This window comes from Vigna unguiculata, chromosome 11 (genome assembly GCF_037176805.1).
Source record: "Vigna unguiculata cultivar grain cowpea cultivar isolate G323 ecotype 2 chromosome 11, ASM3717680v1, whole genome shotgun sequence".
Classification (NCBI taxonomy): domain Eukaryota; kingdom Viridiplantae; phylum Streptophyta; class Magnoliopsida; order Fabales; family Fabaceae; genus Vigna; species Vigna unguiculata.
In genome coordinates, this window is record NC_140802.1 from 38,812,467 (window position 1) to 38,830,942 (window position 18,476).

The 18,476-nt window shown below is 28.2% G+C and overlaps 1 protein-coding gene across 1 annotated transcript; it reads right to left on the reverse strand.

Annotated features, from left to right (window-relative positions):
• Nucleotides 1-2,288, reverse strand: LOC114169799 (protein FAF-like, chloroplastic). Its single transcript, XM_028055108.2, has 2 exons — nt 2,222-2,288; nt 1-1,890 (listed from the first exon to the last, which is right to left on the reverse strand). The coding sequence occupies exon 2, from the start codon at nt 1,857-1,859 to the stop codon at nt 333-335; it is 1,527 nt and encodes a 508-aa protein (XP_027910909.1). The 5' UTR covers nt 1,860-1,890; nt 2,222-2,288; the 3' UTR covers nt 1-332.
• Between the last annotated feature and the right edge of the window lie 16,188 nt (nt 2,289-18,476).

Sequence of the window (18,476 nt, forward strand, 5' to 3'; positions counted from 1 at the left end):
GACCAAGTCAAAGATGAGCTAAGATTACGTTGTGTACGTATTAAACGATTAACCAATAACAAATACAGACAGATAAATAGTATTATATATCACAACACTGTTCAACTCATTTCTCTCATCTTACAACACAAATAAACTATTTTCTCCTTTCTCTCTCTCTCTCTCTCTCTTTCTCACTATCCTTTTCTTCCACTCCCTTTTCCTTTATTTGATTGCACTAAACAACTCCCTCAAACACTGCAACCAGAACCAGGTAGAGATAAAAGGATGATGAAACAATAATTAGTGTTTTCAGCAACGGATTTTGGATTAATTAGTTGTTTGTGACGGACTCAAGAGGTGGCAATGCAATAGGGTTCCCAGAACAGAAACGACCTTCTAGAATCCTTGCAACTCTTCAGATTGTGAACCAAGTAATCACCATTCTTCCCTCTTAGAACCAACACCTGTTGTTGCTCCCTTGGGACCATCTTGTTCATGTCCCTCGAGACAACAACCTTGTTCTTCATGTTCTCTTGATGATTGTGATGATGTTTTTTGTTTTGGTCAAGTGGGTCAAGTTTAACACTGCTACCTTTTGACGGAGCAGAGTTGGTCCTCCAATAGTACTCATAAGCATTCAAATTGAAAGAAGCTGCAGCTGCAGCCACCGCTGGTGCCGATGGAATCAACCTTGCCACCCTTGGCCTCGGAGGCAACGATTGTGACACATTAACATCATTAAACTTCTCCGACCACTTCGGATTCCTGTTCACTACCCCGATTGCCTTTTTCTTATTGTTCGTCATCAAAGCCAACCCTTGAACATTACTTGTCACCCCACTAGACAATAGGTGTTCTTTCCTCCCAAAAGTGTATTCTTTTTCCTCGTCTGCTTCATCTTCCTCAAACTCCAACCCTCCTAAGTATTCTTGCTCCACACAATCATCATTCTCTTCTTCTTCTTCCTCCTCCTCATCCTCTTCTTGGTGATTGGAGAATGAGAGAAGAAGGCGACCACCTTGGCGCTGAATGCTGAAATTGTTGTGAGAAGGGACAGAAACAGCTTCTAGAACCAACCTTCCATTGTCACGGCGTGAACGCATGTGAAGTGAAGGACCTGCTTGTTGATGAGAGAGTGAAGGGAGTGGTGGAGGGAAAGCACGTGTTGGTGACGAAACCTTCTTTGTAGCCACCACCGATGCATAATTGTTCATCTCTTCTTCTTCTTGGTGTGTTGGTTCTGCAACTTTCTCTTCTTCCTCTGCATCCCCTGTCTCAGTAGAAGAATAAGAAGAGGACAACAACCCATCAGAGCCGGTCTCGGATCCGAGACTCTCTGTGCAGATTTGGAGGCTCTTCTCACTCAAACAACTCTTGGACCTCTTCACAAGAGGATGAACATAAAGAGACGCAGGAAGAGATTTCGAGATTTCTTCTTTTCCTTTCAGGGAAATGATTGAGCTCCACGTATCAAATGACCCTGATTTCTCTTGCTCCTCCTTCTTGTTCCGTTGGATGGAACTCCAAATCTCGAGCCTCTCTCTTTCAGCTTCATCTTCAAGCTCCTTGTTGTTGCTCTCTTCATCTCCCGAGTCACCAATGGTTTTGGCATGCACGAGTTCTTCGGAAAGAGCAATGGTTTGAGAGAGGAAGTTGTTTGAGGACATGTCTGCCGAGAGAGCTCTTCGCATAGAAGAAGCAGAAGAAACTGTGTTTGTGTTTGTGTTTGAGTCCAAAATGGTGATGAAGCCTTGATCCTGCATCATGGTCTCTTCTTCTCTCTTCACAGAGGAAGAAGAAGAAGAAGAAGAAAATAATAGAGTTTGTCCTTGAAGCTTGTTGTTGAAGTTGGTCATGGCAACAGAAGGTGCTGACATGTCCAATAGAAAGTGTTTCTTACTTAGCTAGCTGCACAAAAAAGTCACTAGAAATTAGAACAAAACGCCAAATAGTAAAAACAACATCATAAACACTCCCCTAGAAGTGTAGATGATAACTATAAAGTAGTGAAGAGTGTTTAAAAACAAGAGTTTTCAAGTTTCAAAGTGGAGTCAGATAGGTAACATGCATGAGGTTTTGGAAAACGTACAATATAAATAAGGTGCAGGGAAAATACGTGTACAAAACTTAGATACATTTATGTAGGTGATTTTAGTGTCAGAAATGAAGTTTTATCTTAATTCTGAGTAGAAAAAAGAAGAAAAAAAATGAATTAAAAAATTGAATGCACATTTTGTACCTTGAAAGAAGGAAGAAGATGGAAGAAAGGGTGAGTGATGATGGGAATGGTGGAAGGGGAGAATGAGGGTATTTGTAAGGGGCCAAAAGCTCTAAGAACCGTGTTCAGTGGACCCTACTTACGCACCAGGAAAACACTCCTTTATCAATTTCTATTTTATTTTTCTTTCCCTTTTCCCATTTTTATTATGGACACAGGTTTGAGAAGGATTCTGGAAAATGTTGATGTGCCTATTTATTATAGATAATTTCAAGATATAAATTCATGCATGTTGTCAAAATTTATCGATACTTTGCACTTGATAATAGGAAAAGATGTGACCCCTACTGAATTTCACTCCATTTTTTAAATAAAAATATTTAACTCAAAATTTATTAAAGTTTAATATCGATGAAAACTGTCATGTATCGAAATATTAAAAATGTCTCATGTCAAATTATTTGAAAGTATTATTTGTTAAATAAAAAAAATAATAAAGTAAAAGATATTTCCATTTTTTTACACGTGACATATCAATTCTACAAAAAGACCAAATTAACTTTAATTAAAATATATTAAAACTCAGTTAAATGTATATAAAAAAATATAAACTAAATGAATATGTAGGATTAAGTAAAGAAAATATATAGTTAATTTGATTTGATTTAATTTTTAGAGTTAAAATTTTTATAATATAACTCGATTAATTATAAATCGATGAGTTAATTCATTTAAGTAAGATTTTTCTCTAATTTTATTTTATATGTTTAGTACATTATAAATAAAATATCAATTTTACAATTAAACATATAAAAATTCAAATATTATTATATAAATTTTAATCTTTAAAAAAATAAATTATCAATCTTTATAATTGAAAACCATAAATGAATAAAAATATAAAAAAAAATAGAAAACCAAAAATAAAAATATAGTGAATTTAAATAAAATAGGAATTAATTCTCTTGAGAACAGAAACAGGATCCGTGTTGGATATTAAATACACTGTGATCTGTCACGCAATATATGTTATGTGCTGTTTACTTGTTTTCTGAAATTAATTACATTGGTGAACAAATGAAAATGGATGGCGATAATGAACAGTGAAAATGGATATGCATAATCACGTCACGTGTTACATACAAAATTATTATAAACAAAATTAATATAAAAAATAAGTTTGTTTCAATTTTAATAAAATTAGATTTTTTTTTTAAGAAAAAAAATCAACAAATAACCATATATAATAATATAAATTGTTGGCTCAGAAGTAAATCAAGTGATTTTACTGGTGACCTTTTTTGTTTAACTTGACTTTTATCGTATGAAAATTCAGTTTTATTCTGTAATTTCGTATGGATAGCTTTAAAACATTTAACATTAAATGACAAACTCTCAAAAGGAAAATTAAGAAAAATACATAAAATAAAAACGTGATTAATTTTAAATTCTATGTCTTATCAATAATGATATTCCGACAAAAACCTAAATGCTAATGTTAAATTGAGTCATATTTCAGAAGTTATTGATACTATCAAGCATATATGTACCTGCCAAACCATCTTAATATGGTTAAATATATTCTTTGCAAGTTGAAACCCATGTGTGAAAATTGAGGTAATAGTAACATAAGAAGATTTAGTTTCACAACCATTTTTGGTATATAAATATGTTCATATAATCTAAGTATGAGTTTAACTTGTATATTAAATGAAAATAAAAAAGTTAAATACTATTAATAAAAACTCATAAATTTGTTATTTTAAAGTTTTGAATTAGAAGTGGTGAGTGAGTTATTCATGTTTGATTGATATTATATATCATGATGTGTATTAGTTTATTTGGTTCATGCAATTAGCTAGGTCTCTTTCACTAATTAAGATTTTTAATTACTTTGAGAATGAAAATATCTTAAAAGCATCGTAGGTGAAATCTCCTGCTCCAGTTATCTAAAGTACTTCCTTTAGATTAACATTAAAATTAATACCGTCCATAAAAGTAAAAAAATTAAAAAGTTATTTACTTTTAGGTTAAATTATTGAAAACTATTCTTTTTTTTTTTTAAAAAAAAATGGGTCTCTAAACTTAAAAAATAAGTCACCTTGGTAAGTTCCCACAGTTTTAAACTGCTAAAGATCGATAATATAAGGGTGTTTTAGATTAAGAATTTTTACATGATGAAGAGTCAAATTAATTATTATTATTTTTTAGTTTTAGAAACCTTAAAAAAAAAAAAACTCAAAGTGTAGTTCGTAAACTAACCAAGTAATTTTTAATTATATATATTCTGTGGATTGGAGAAAGTTGGAAAATTGTATATGGGAACAAATTACATAGAATTTTCAGAGTGAAAGTATAACTCATCATCTTCCTCTCCCACAAAAGAAAAAGTATTATTTTTGTAAAAAAATTGGGAAAGGAACATAAAAGTGATATTGGTAGGGGAAATGGCAATAAGAGGAAGACAAGAAAAGTGAGGTAATTAATTAGCACCATAACCTTACTCAATGGAGAAAAACACAGTTTCATGCACATTACTAATCATACCAATTAGGTAAGACAGAAAGTGGGGTTTTTTTTTGGTCGAAATTGGCTTAAGAAGGAAGCAAAGGAATCACCTTTGTAGGAGGAAAACACGATTGGCTGCTACAAACAAACCCACAACACAAGAGAAAGAGAATACATCATCACTTACATGCACACACACACACACATAATAATAAATAAATATTACAAATTTAAAACTCACAATAGTTTAATCACAAGGAATATTGTATGTGGAAACAAATGAACGCGCGTCACTTCTTGATTTTGAGGGACCCTCTTTGGATACAACTCTCACTTCTTCTTTTTTTTCTCTCTCTCTCTCCATCTTCGATCGATCACTGTAGTTTTTGCATTATTCGTGCGTGTATAAAATACTCATATTAGGGTTTCTCTATACAAATATATACACCCACCATCTAAAAGGTGATGATGTTGATGATTTTCAAAGAGTATATTTAGACAGAGAGGAAAAAACAAAGAAGTGTTTCGATCCCAAGTCTATTAAGTAATATCGTAAGGATCAATCATCATGCATCTGAGGATCAATCATCATGCATCTGAGATATTATTTATTTTTAGTATAAAATTTCTTTACGATCTTGTTATTCAAAAATAGTTTAATAAATAAAAAAAAAGTATTTAAATCGTCTTTTTGATCTTGACTTCTAAATGATGTGTAACTATTGGATATGATAAAAATAAGAATAATATATACGATGTATATATGAAATACGAAATAGCATAAAGAAAGTATATATGAAGGAATGAATGAATAGATAGAGGAATTGAAAGGCAAGTAGTATCCTTTGCCACGAACTGAGGAACGCAAAGATGGTAAGTAGATGCTCTTTGTCCGCCTATAAAAACTAAAAAGCTAAGCCACTCAACCTACAAAAGCTTATCTACTACGTTCAACGCTATAGTATACCCTCTACAATTTTTTATTTTTAAAAATTTCTTTTCAATTTTAACCAGAAAAAAATGGTGATCTATATACCCAGATGCTGCTCCAAGATATTTCCATGGCAACTGGCAAGCACCACTGAGCAAGCACAGAGAGAGAGGTTCATAATTAAGTGGCAGTGAAGGCTAATGATTGTGGTGAGGTTGAGGAAGCAAAAAAGGGAAGGCTGATCCTAAAAATTGATAGATTGGGATGGTTGGGTACCAAATTGGGAGGAGCATGGCCTTTGCAACATTCAAATGTCCTTTTAAATGCTCATCAATTTCTTTATCCTTTTAATAAACAAAATGAAGCAGGAATCACATTCCGATTATTTATTTCGGGTGTGAAAAGGATAAACAACACTATGGTTTTCACATAACTCATTATTCAGAATATAGTACCCACTGTTTAAAATTATTTCAATTGTTAAGGTGTTATACTGTAACTTATAAGAAAAAAATAATTAAATTATTTGTTGAAAAAACATGTTTTTTTTTTTTTAAATTTATCGACAATATAAATTAAATAAATAGAGAATAATTTGAGGTTCTTTAATTTTTTTTTTATATATAAAAGTCGTGTGTATACGTATCATAATAGCATACACTATATATTCTCTACTCCAATCCGCGTATTCTAATATTTGTTGGTGTATTTTAGTCCTCTTGCAAAAAACATGTTACTCCTTTCTTTTAAATATTGCATTTTGAGTTGAGTTGAAGGAGGTTTAATTAATGTTGTATGGATTGGTAATGTTTTGTTCGCTTTTTCTTATTAAAAAATGTTATTATATCTTACTTGTGTTTTAGTTTAATTTCACATAATTAAATTTATATACCGTGGTTAATGTTAGTTTTACAAACGTATAACATATATGATTAAATTAAATATGCATAAAATGTTTCTTTAATACAAAAAATTGCTGAGAAAAAAACTTATGTATATATCTAATTACGACTCTAAGAGATTCAAATTGTTATAAAACAATAATTGATGGTCTTGAGTTGTTTTTTTTTTTCCATCTAATATATTTCATAATCAATCACAAAGATTCAAAAATATTAATTTAGCTAATATATAATGTTTTGGACCAACATATTTTATATATTCCAGGCTCACTAAAATTGTCCAAATTAATGATAGATTTCTATAAGACAACAAATTAAACGATGAAATGCGATTATGTAGTGAAAATAACTTAAATAAATTCATTCAAATAGTCTACCATACAAACAATAAATCCATACTATAAAAAAAATTATGAAGAACACTTAAAAGGTTAATAAGAGAAAACATACAAAAGATTAACGTTTTTAATTGGAATGCTATCGAACTTTAATATATGTTCACGACACAAATTCATTATGAAACAAAAATTGTAATTTGAAGTTTCTCTCCCAACAACCAATTTTTTTATTGTAAAGTTGAACTCACAACTCTCAATTAATCAAAATTGTTAATATAAGATCTTATGTATGCATAAATAACTCTAATAACTACCTTTCATAAATGACTCATAAAATTAATATCATATAGAAGGATTCTCTTATTACCAACAAAGAAAGTTAATTAAGATCTAATTCAATGCAACTAAATTGATGAACATAGATAAACTCATCAAGACAAATGATAAACCACCACGGCTAGAAAATTCTTCGTTAACGACCGATTTTAGTAACTAAAAATTATTATTAGTTACTATAGTAATAAATTTAGATATCAATTTACAAAATAAAAAATTATTAGTTATTAAAATAGTCACTATTATGAATAAAAAATTATAATTGGTCGTTAAATTGGTCACTAATTATTTAAAAAATAATTTACAAACCAATTCATTTAGTAACAAAAACCAAGGTAGCTAATGTTTAGTGAATTTTTTTTTTTAATAACTAGAACCTTGGTAGCTAAATTTTCAAAACTAATTTAAAGATCAATTATAATTTTTCATTCATAATAGTGACTATTTTAGTAATCAATAATCTTTTATTTTATAAATTAATAACTAAATTGGTCATTATATTGACTAATAATTTTTTATCACTAATTAAACATTTTGTTATAGGGCACCATTCACTCTTCAACTATCAAACGATGTTGAACTATAAACCGTATTAAACTATCGGATTATCTATAACACTAAACTATAAATAAAAAGTTTTTAACTAAATTTTATTATTAAATCAATATTTAGTGATATACTTTTTTAAAATTATAAGTCATTTAATCTCAATATTGAATAAATATAGTATCTTAATAAAGTGAACTGGTAACCAAAAAAAAGTCACGAGCTACAATCATTAATTAATTCATTATGTCGAATATACAATAGTAAGCAGAAGCAAAAGCATAACAGGGTTTGTACATTTAACCTAAAATATAATATTTATTTGATGGCACATGAAATATAATATTAGTGTAGCTGTGGGTATTGACATATGTGTTGAAGTGGCATTGAAGTGGAATCCAGAATGCAGGTGTGAAGAAAAAAAAGATGATGAAAAATGGCATTTGTAGAGCATTAGTTTCTGATTTAGGTCATCTGATATTAGTGGAAGAAAGTATATATATAGGTAGCAATTGGCATATAAATTTAAAAATCTGTGGGAATCTTGTGCTAAGCAAAGTGTGAGATTAGTGAGCGAAGATTCATATAAGCTTTTACATTAGTAAAGTAAAATAAAATTAAAGGGGAAAATAAGCGGTTGTGGTAGCTGCAAAGGATTCATTTCACAAATTCTTTTGATAAGGATAAACAGAAGAGAATTAAGGAATTGATGGATATACGTACGTTTAAACAAAGCTCAAATAACACAAAAAGTGACGTGACATTTCATCGAACAACTTCTATGCTGTTTCGAATATCATTTCTCATTTAACAAATCTTACAACACTGCTACAACTCAGATGTCCACATGTTACTTCCACCTATTTCTTTCTTTTCACACCTATATTTTAATTAAGATTATATTATAATAACTATTTTTTCCTAAAAATATATATTTCTTATAGCAGGCCTCACATTATGTAAAAACATAAAAAATTTAAATAATATATAGAAAATAAATTATGACAAACTCTTTTAAATTAAAAGTAATGTATTAATCTCTTATATGAGTTTACTCATAATTCATTTATAATAAATTTATCCGATGATACTTCCTTAAAAACATTCATGAGTGAATGCTGTCTACTTTTAAATTATTAGTGGTTATTTGAAATTTGTATACTTTTTAATCTAATCGAGTCTTCGTTAGTGTTTTCGTTAATTGAGTTTATAATATTTTATCATCTTATTTTTTTTATCTCTACATAATAAGAAATATGAGATTTTGATCTTAACGATATTATAGTAGTAAAAGTCATTTATTGTCACACTGCAATATTATTTTATTAATCACAAAATCTTATTTCTTAATATGTGAAGATATTAAAATAAGCTGAGAGACTAATATAACAATCACATCATTCAAAATTAATAAAAAAAGTTAAACAAAAACAACTCAATTAAAAGATATAAGATTTTTGAGTACCCAAAAAAAAAATAACAGAACTCAATTAAAAATAATCAAATTTATGATAGACTCAAAACTTAATTAAACATGTATTACAACATAACTAGCTAGGGATGACAATTAGGACTTGGTCCGCGAGCCCGGCCCGCAGGCCCGCAAAAAAAATGCGGGGCGAGCCAAGATAGTGAGCTTGCAGGCCCGCGCGGACCCGGCCCGCATAGGCCCACAAATCCGCATAAAATTAAAATAAAAAAACTTGCACTTGTGTATATTAATTACTTCTTTTATGGACTCTTGCATTAACGTTTCAAATTCTTGTATAATTGGAAAAGACAAGTATTATGTAATTTTTAATGTGCTAAAATTTAAAAAATACATTGTGTATGTCATAATATGAATATGATGAAAATGTTGAATTATCAATTTATCATCTAATTCTCCAAAGTCTTTACTTAATTTTGTGAACTTCTTAAAGTTTCCCAATTTTTAAACATTGAAAGTTTTATCATAAAAATTAAAAAAAAAAAAAAAAAAGCGGGCCCGCAGGCCAAGGAGTATGCGGAGTGGGTCAATGTTTTCAGCCCGCATAAAGTATGCGGGACGGAGCGAGCCAGCCCGCGTTGTGCGGGCCTAAACGGGCCGGACCAGCCCGCATTGCCACCCCTATAACTAGTTAATATTTTTAATCAAAGTTTTGATTTTAGAATAGAAAAATCCTCAAAAGCAATGTTGAAGCTGATATTTAATGGGAAAAAGTAGTGTTAGTGATTTAATATTCATTAGAATTTGGTAATGGAGTGTTAACATGCAATGGCCTGGACGGTTTGATTCGGAGTTGACTCCACTTCTGAGTTCAGTTTATCGACGTTTACATTCTTTGAATCAGAATTTTACTTTCAAACTTCTTTCACTTATATTCATAACTAAAACAGGTATATGTTAATACCAAGCTATCATTTAGCATAACTAGCTATTACGCAGTATAATAATATAATATTCACAAGCATATACGAGTTTGTGCCACTAATTAATTCAACTACTATAATTAACCACATCGTTAATGCTTTCATTATTGTTTAATTGATTCCGTCAACCTAAACACTATTGTTTCTAAGTCTCATCATAGCTATAATAGTATTTTAGATTAGCATGCATCATTAAAGGACCTAATTAAGCTTCAAAATAAAGCTTAATTCACTATTTCAAACTTTTTACCAATTATTTTAACCTATAAAGGTTCGTTAGTATAGTGTTTGACCTAAAACTTTGAATTAACTATTGCATGTACCAAATTGAAGCAAACCTTGGTGCCCTTTCGCACACATATGAAAAACAATTAAATTATCGAAACAAAATTTTTCTATTTGTATTCGTTCTTCCACAATTTTTCTTTTCGTTCTTAGGTTAGTTGATTAATTAGTCGGTACACACTATCGTCTTAATTTATAGTTCCTTTCCCATTATAGAAAAGCAGCTGAAGAACTCCTTGTTTTTTTAAAAACAGTTAAAGATTGCGTAAGACTAAGACAATAGATTTATAATTCTTCTACTTTATAAATCGTTCAATTGTTATATTTTATTCAACACAAGATTTAGATCCATATATTTAAATTTTTTAACATATTATTGTTATTATTATATTATGTAAATAAAATGTAGTGATTCTTTTATAGTGTGTGATAACATTGTTTTTAACCTAAGCTCCGTTTGAATTAACTTTGTCTAAATACCAAGTAATTGTAAAAACCCTAGTTTGAGAAGTGGAATATTAAATGTGAATTTATGTTTTTGTTGAAAAGAGGCTTTTTATTTGTATATATTTAATTTTGTCCCCTCACCCTATTGGATAAAAAATGAATGTTTTTAGTATATTATTAGTTATACAATAGCATTTGTGAGTGGCAAAGGCATTGAGAAATATGACGAGTGAGAAAATGGCACGTGTGAAGAACATGAAAAGTTTAAGAACATAGACCACTACTTTGCTTTACCTAATAAACAATTGTCATTTAAAGGGAAACCAATCGTTATGGAAAATATGTAAAGGGAAAGCATACGATTCTGTCCCTCCTTCCCACTTGCTAACACAGTCTTATGCAAACATGGAGGTGAAAAAGATTATCTCATTTTTTTATTTTTTTTATTTTTTTTATCGGAGATAAAAAAAAAATTGAATGAATATAGAAAGTATTTGGAGAGTGCTAACAGATATAATTTGTTTACGTGGCATATAATGTATTTTTTATCATGGGTTTTATTAGGTTTTTTTATGTTTTTCTTTTTTTATATTATTTTTTAATAAAATTTTTATGTGATGGTATTGTTGTCTGGCATGAGTTTACTGGCAAATTGAAAAAATGTGAAAGGTAAATTAAATATAAAATGATTGATAAAGTATAAATTAAGTAGACATATTGTTTTAGAAGTTATATATTTATGTAAATAATTCTATTTTATTTTTATGACTAAGAAACTGTTTGACGAAAGTGTTATAATATTAACTAATCAAGATTACATAAGATAATCGATTGGTTAGTAATAGATTTATGGGAAATGACTTATTTAGATTATGCATATAAATCTAACCTCTTTGTGCCACTCATATTTAGCAAACTAAATGTTAATGAGTAATAACATGTTTATTTGTGTAATATTTACAGTGTTCCAATGAGTGGTTATTATTAGTAGAATAGACCAAATTCTGGTTTCAAGAGATCGGAAGGGAACATGGTTTGGAGGCAAATAGAATGTTTTGGACAAAACAATATTGGACCATTGTGCCTTATTAGTAAAATCAGGGGACCTAAACCTTTCAAAACCTTGGATATGTGGCTGAAACATAGTGGGTTTTACGATTTTGTCAAGAAACAATGGGCTACCTATAATTTGGATGGAACAGGATTATTTCAAGTACACTTTTAGAAAATTACTGTATAAAAATAACATGTTTAATATACAAAAGTATAACTCTTACTTTTTGCCATTAAGTCGTGAAAAGTCAAGTTTTGAATTATGAACGATAAACACGTCATAGGGTAAGTAATTTATATTTAGATATATATAGTTATTATAAAAGCACGTTCCTTAAACGGCTGTTTATCTATCATACAATAAACTTTAATTTAAACAAAAATTAATTCCTGTTAGGAATCCAAGTGTGAGTCTAAGTCCCACATTGACCAGAAATGAGAAAATAGAGCACCATATAAGGATCAAGGCCCATAAACCCATTGCCTTAAGATTTTGGGTTGAGAGTGATGTTAATGCCTTATGTGGTTGGGCTCAGGTCTCATTGGTGTTGCGTCTCCCCAGTGATACCCCTCCTTAAAATCCTAACAAGTGGTATCAGATCCGAATACAACACATTGACCAGAAATAAGAAAGTAGAGCACCATATAAGGATCAAGGCCCATACCCCCTCCTTAAAATCCTAACAATTCCTTATCATTACATTAAACTCGTCACACTATTCACAAAACGACGTTTATCTGATAAGCAACAAAGATTGATTATGTGATAATGTATTTTACTACGTCTACATGCAGACCGAAAGCAGGTGATACAAAAGATATTTTGAATAATTTATTATATGTTGTAAAGTTGTTGTATGAGTTGCTTTCCCAATTTTTGTTTGTTATCCATAATAATTATAATTGTTGAGGTTCTTCTTGGTATTTCGATGTTCTATATTTAGGGAGAAATTATTATTTTGACACTCAATAATTTTGTATACATATTTTATATCTATTATTTTATCTTTTAATTATAAATAAAAAAACTAAAACTTTTTTAATAACTAAAATATTCACTGCACCAACACCGATTAATTATCTTTATTCCCTTTTAGCACAAACTTAAATCATATATTATACGTAGAAGCACGTTCATAAAGCTCTAATTACAATAATTTATTAACTATTTAGTTTCTCAAATTGTAGAGTATTATCAATATAGTGTTTGAAATTATAAAAAATATAATTAGTATTGAATTAAAAAACACAAGAACAAAAATTTGAAACTAGAATGATGCTCTAATGCACACGATAGAAGTCATTTTCCGAATTTAATGACTTCGTGTTTGGTTTTAGAACAGATGCATATATATTCAGTATATGCTCAAAGTAAGTTTAGACTTTTTGAACATAAAATCACGTTCATGTATGCATGAATTCATCATGTCTCACTGTTTTTTTTTTTTTTCTGTACGACAACTACTTTTCACTCAATTAATTATTGTCAATGCTATTTTCATCTTATTCCAATCTCTATCATTAAAAAAAAGTCTAATATGTAATAATGACATTGAAATTAGAATATACCACACACTATCACATCTTCACCACTAGATTGGAGTGTGTTATTTCTATCATAAATTTAAATATCTTCTCTTGTTTTCTCTTAATAATTTTTTTTTAAATTACTTATCTTATTGTTTTATATTTACAATTTTTACAATTCTGCTTTTTTATTTTTTATGTCTAGATATCAATTTTTAACGAGCAACTTTTCTCAATTTTACTTTTCAGATTTGGAAAAATTTTTAATTTTCGTTTAATTTTATTTATTTTATATATTTTGCTTTATAAAAGTTACGTTTTTAAACCTAATATATTCATCTTACGTGACAAAAATAAATGTAACTTATTAAAATGTATAACAAAAAAAAAAATGCATATAAATGAAGATTAATTGAACCAGAGTTACATATATTTTTTAAAATTTGTGACTTTTATGGTAAAAAATTTAGAAATATCAAAATAACTCATCAAAAAGAAAGATAAAAATTGCATAAGATAGATTAATAGTAAATTTTAGTTTACTATTGTGACTTTTTTGTTGTGGGATTACTAGCTGTGTTCTTATTTCATTGATGTCGATTATCATTTAGAGACATAAATAAAAATCACAAAATTTAAAATATCTGTGCAAATATAATTATGAAGGTTGGAAGAGACCATAAACTCTTGTTTTATTTGAATATATATATATATATATATATATATATATATATATATATATATATATATATATATATATATAATTTACTTTTAAACATGTTATTTGGACTGATATATGATATCGATTACAATAAAATTTAGTCTTAAATGAAAATGATATCTAATGCTACTGTAAGAGTATATTTACAACGTCATATAGAAAAATATTATTACCATTTATTATTTTAATTATACATATTAACACTAAAGAATACATATTAAATATTAATACTAAAGAAAGAAATGATTTTCATATCTTATTTTGAACATAATACTTTACTTGTCGAACAGAAACATATTAAAATGAGGTAAAAAATTGTAATTTTTTGATCTTGGTTATCAACCGAAAAATAAAGTTTCACATTATATTTCGGTTCTATAAAAACTGAAAAATAAAACAATACATAAATAAAAGAAAATGAAGAAATGAATATTAGACATCAATTCTGATAATACTCAAAATATAATATTCTTTTTCATATAGAATTTTATTTAATTTTAAAAATGTTAGGTCTCAATTTTGATAATAACTCAAATCTAATTCCTTTTTTATTTATACTTTTATTTAATTTTAAAGGTATTACAGTTCGATCGAGACTTAAACCAAAAGTTAATACCCTTAAAATTAAATTAAAAATTTAAATTAGGCGCTTCAATCATTATAAAAATCGAGGCCTGATATACCTTTTATACTTTAGTTTTTTACTATAACCAAAATGTAATGTAAGCGTTTTTTTAAATAATTATTTTGTTTTTGTTTCATCTTACCTATTACTTGTACAAAACACCACAAAGTCAGCATAAATATTTATAATACCGAAAGCCGATCAAAATATTTATTATTTCAATTTTAATATATAGAAAATAAGTTATAAAATAATTTTAGATTAATTTAATTATTTATTGATAATTTTTTGTGAAAAATACTTCCAATTCAATAGTAATTTTTTAAAATATATTAAATATTATAATATTCGGTATAAATAACATAATATCATTAATCTCATTCATATATATATATATATATATATATATATATATATATATATATATATATATATATATATATATATATATACACACACACGTGTGTTGAACTATATTTTGACAATTTATATCAAGTTTTTGACTCTCAAAATTATTTCTTTTCTCCTTCCAAAATCTTGAATTAAATTCCACTTGGTGAGGCATCATCTTGTGTTATTTATACTGTTTTTATATTGTATGTTATGTTATTTATAATGTATGAATTTTGAGGTATAACGTAATTAAGATATCGAAATTCATAATAATAATGTCCAATATTATTATGAATGAATTTATTGAATCATACCATATAACTCAATTCTATTTTTTTCAAAAATTATTCTTTTAAGTTATGAACATTATGAATAGTGTTATCAAACATCACTATCATTTTAATTATTTAATTTTTTAACTTTAAAATTAAATTTTAAATTATGAAATTATTAATTGAAATTAACTTATTAATTATTTTTACTAATTGGATATTTGCTTGTTGTATATTTTTGTGAATGGATTAGATATTTATTTGTGAAAAAAAAAATGATATTGATTAAATTTGATGAAATTTTATGAAATAAGTCATGAGCGCATTTTTTTAAATAATGATAAACTTTTTAAATGGTTTTTGATGGTAAACATTGAACTTTAAATTTAATTTAATCCAATAGAATTGATTTGTAAAAGAAAGTTTATTCTTACTTATGTAATATGAGAACTCCAACTATGTTAATCCGAATTTATTAATGAGTTTAGTATTATAATTAATGCCTACATACTTTTTCTTGAAATGAAGTAGATAGAAAACTATATAAACTTATAATCATCTGAGTAGAAAATCCCTGAGATAATTTTATTAAATGATTTGAATTACAAGATTTAGTAATTCATTTTCAAAATTTAGAAAAATATTCCATAACTCAATATTACATGCATCTGCGTTGTGTTTGACAGATAAATTAGAAGATATAGAAGAAGATGAAGGGAGAGAATTTAAATTGAATGTTATATAAAATTTGATTTAATTAGAGGGAATAATTGAGGGAAGGTGTAGCTAGGTATGAATTAGAGTGGTACATAATAATAATTATAGAATGAAGAAGTGAAAATTCTAGTTTATCAGAATTTGCAGCTTTTAAACCGAAAGATAGCTAAAACATATATATATATACGTCATCCGAAGCAGCTGCTAGCATCTCTACTTTCCAGATACTTTTTGGAAGCTCATTATATTTCGTTCAAATTTGTTCAAACAAAGTGTAGGGATAAAAGAAAAGGGAGATATTCGCCATAGCAACAAGTGTTCCTTTTCTAATAAAGACTTCTTTAACACAAAATTATTCTCATCAAGGAAGAAGTTCTTCTCCCATTATCTCTTTGATTGGATGATACGTTATGGTGGCACAGAAACAAAGACAGAAAATTTAAATGCTGGAATATGTTTCCAACTATTCCAATCCATTCCATTACATATATCCATACAAATTGTTTCTGCTATTCTTTTCAATTAATTCAGATCGACACTAAATATGGGAATAACTCTATTTTCCCAATCGCCCACTGCCATCTGCTGCATAAACACAATGAACACGATAGTCTGTGTTCTACGGCATGTTCTTCAACTTCAACTTCAACTAGGGTTTTTCCTTTTTCTAACTAACTACTTTGGCTTTATATAGTTTGTGTTTTTAAATTTTAAAAATAATAGATATATATAAATTATAATTCTTTCAATTCCATTATGTTGAATACTTTTACATGTTAAATAACATTTTAGATCAGACGTTAACATCATTTGACACGTTTCAACTCTAACATCAGTTTGAAATGTAAGGTTGTTTAGGTTAAAAGAATTATATTTATTATTTTTTAAGTTTGGAGTCTAAATTATATCAAAATTTAAGACAAGAACAAATTTCAATTTTGCATCCAAATTTAGAGATTACAAATATATTTAATCATTTCATTTTATAATAAATGATTTTTTTTATCTTTATTATAAATAGTTTAGTTTATTACAAACGAAGTACTTCTTTATTTTTAAATCTTTTTTACCAATAAAAAACATTCTAACTTCTTGTTTAAGAAGAGAAGGATTATGGTATGCATAACATATTTTAATAAATGAAAGGTGACATTCAAGAAAAAACTGAAACAAAGTATTAACCAAAGGCATTTGTATTGTACTAAAAATCAAAGATTTGTGAGGTAAATCTTTTGAATTTTGAAAAGAAGCATATTTTCAAAAACCGAAAAAGCAAAAAAGAGAAGGGATCTTTTCTCACTTTCTTCTTCCATCTTGTAATCTTATAGTTGAGTTGTATGAGTGATGTACAGTGATGTTGCATGTGATGAGGTATAAACTTGGTATAAGTGTCCATTTTCCATCCTCCCTTTTCTCTAACTAAAAAAATTTGTGAAAACAGAAACAGAAAGAAAAGACAAAACACAGTTCCTTTGTTATTTGTTTTTGATGGTCCAAAATGGTTGAATCCCTTAGCTTTGGCTTTTTGATCATCATGGTCAAGCTCATTGGGGGTGGTGGTAGTGAATGAGCCACCACTAGCCACTACCTCGCTATTTTCATTCCATTCAACTGGTATATATTGTTAGCCAGCCTAGCAGAATTTATGTATATTCCTTAGGCTTAAATTTTTTACGTCTCATTTCATGACATGTGTGCATGGAATTATATATAAAAGAAAAAACTCATTTTCTTACTGTTTTTGGTGATAGAATCAGAAGGGTATGTCTCAGAAATTCTCGATGAGGCTTAATCTCAATTCACGAACTGCATCACTCCACATATATATTATACGTTTGTTTGCTCCTCCTCCAATCTATAACCCTATCTTCCAGACTGTCTCACAACAAAGATTACTGTTATTTTCCCACCTTTATTCCCCCACCTCTTTTCTTCTCAATACTGCTTCAGAATTCATTCGCCTTTTTTATCTTATTTTTCGTATCACTCTGATTTTGACAACACCTATAAATGTCCTCTAACTATGGATTATGCATAAATACTCCTCAAATTTCTGCATATTTTATGTTTCTAACCTATCCACCGCACCACCATACAATTATACTTATTCAACAACTTTGTAATTACCATGCCATCTTTCAGTTCCTTTCTGTGTTAAGAAACAAAAAATCTAAATTATTCCCACAGCTATTTACTATATAATCTTTACTTTCTAAAAAAAATCAGTAGCTTTAGAGCAAGACAAGACAGACAATCGACCAAG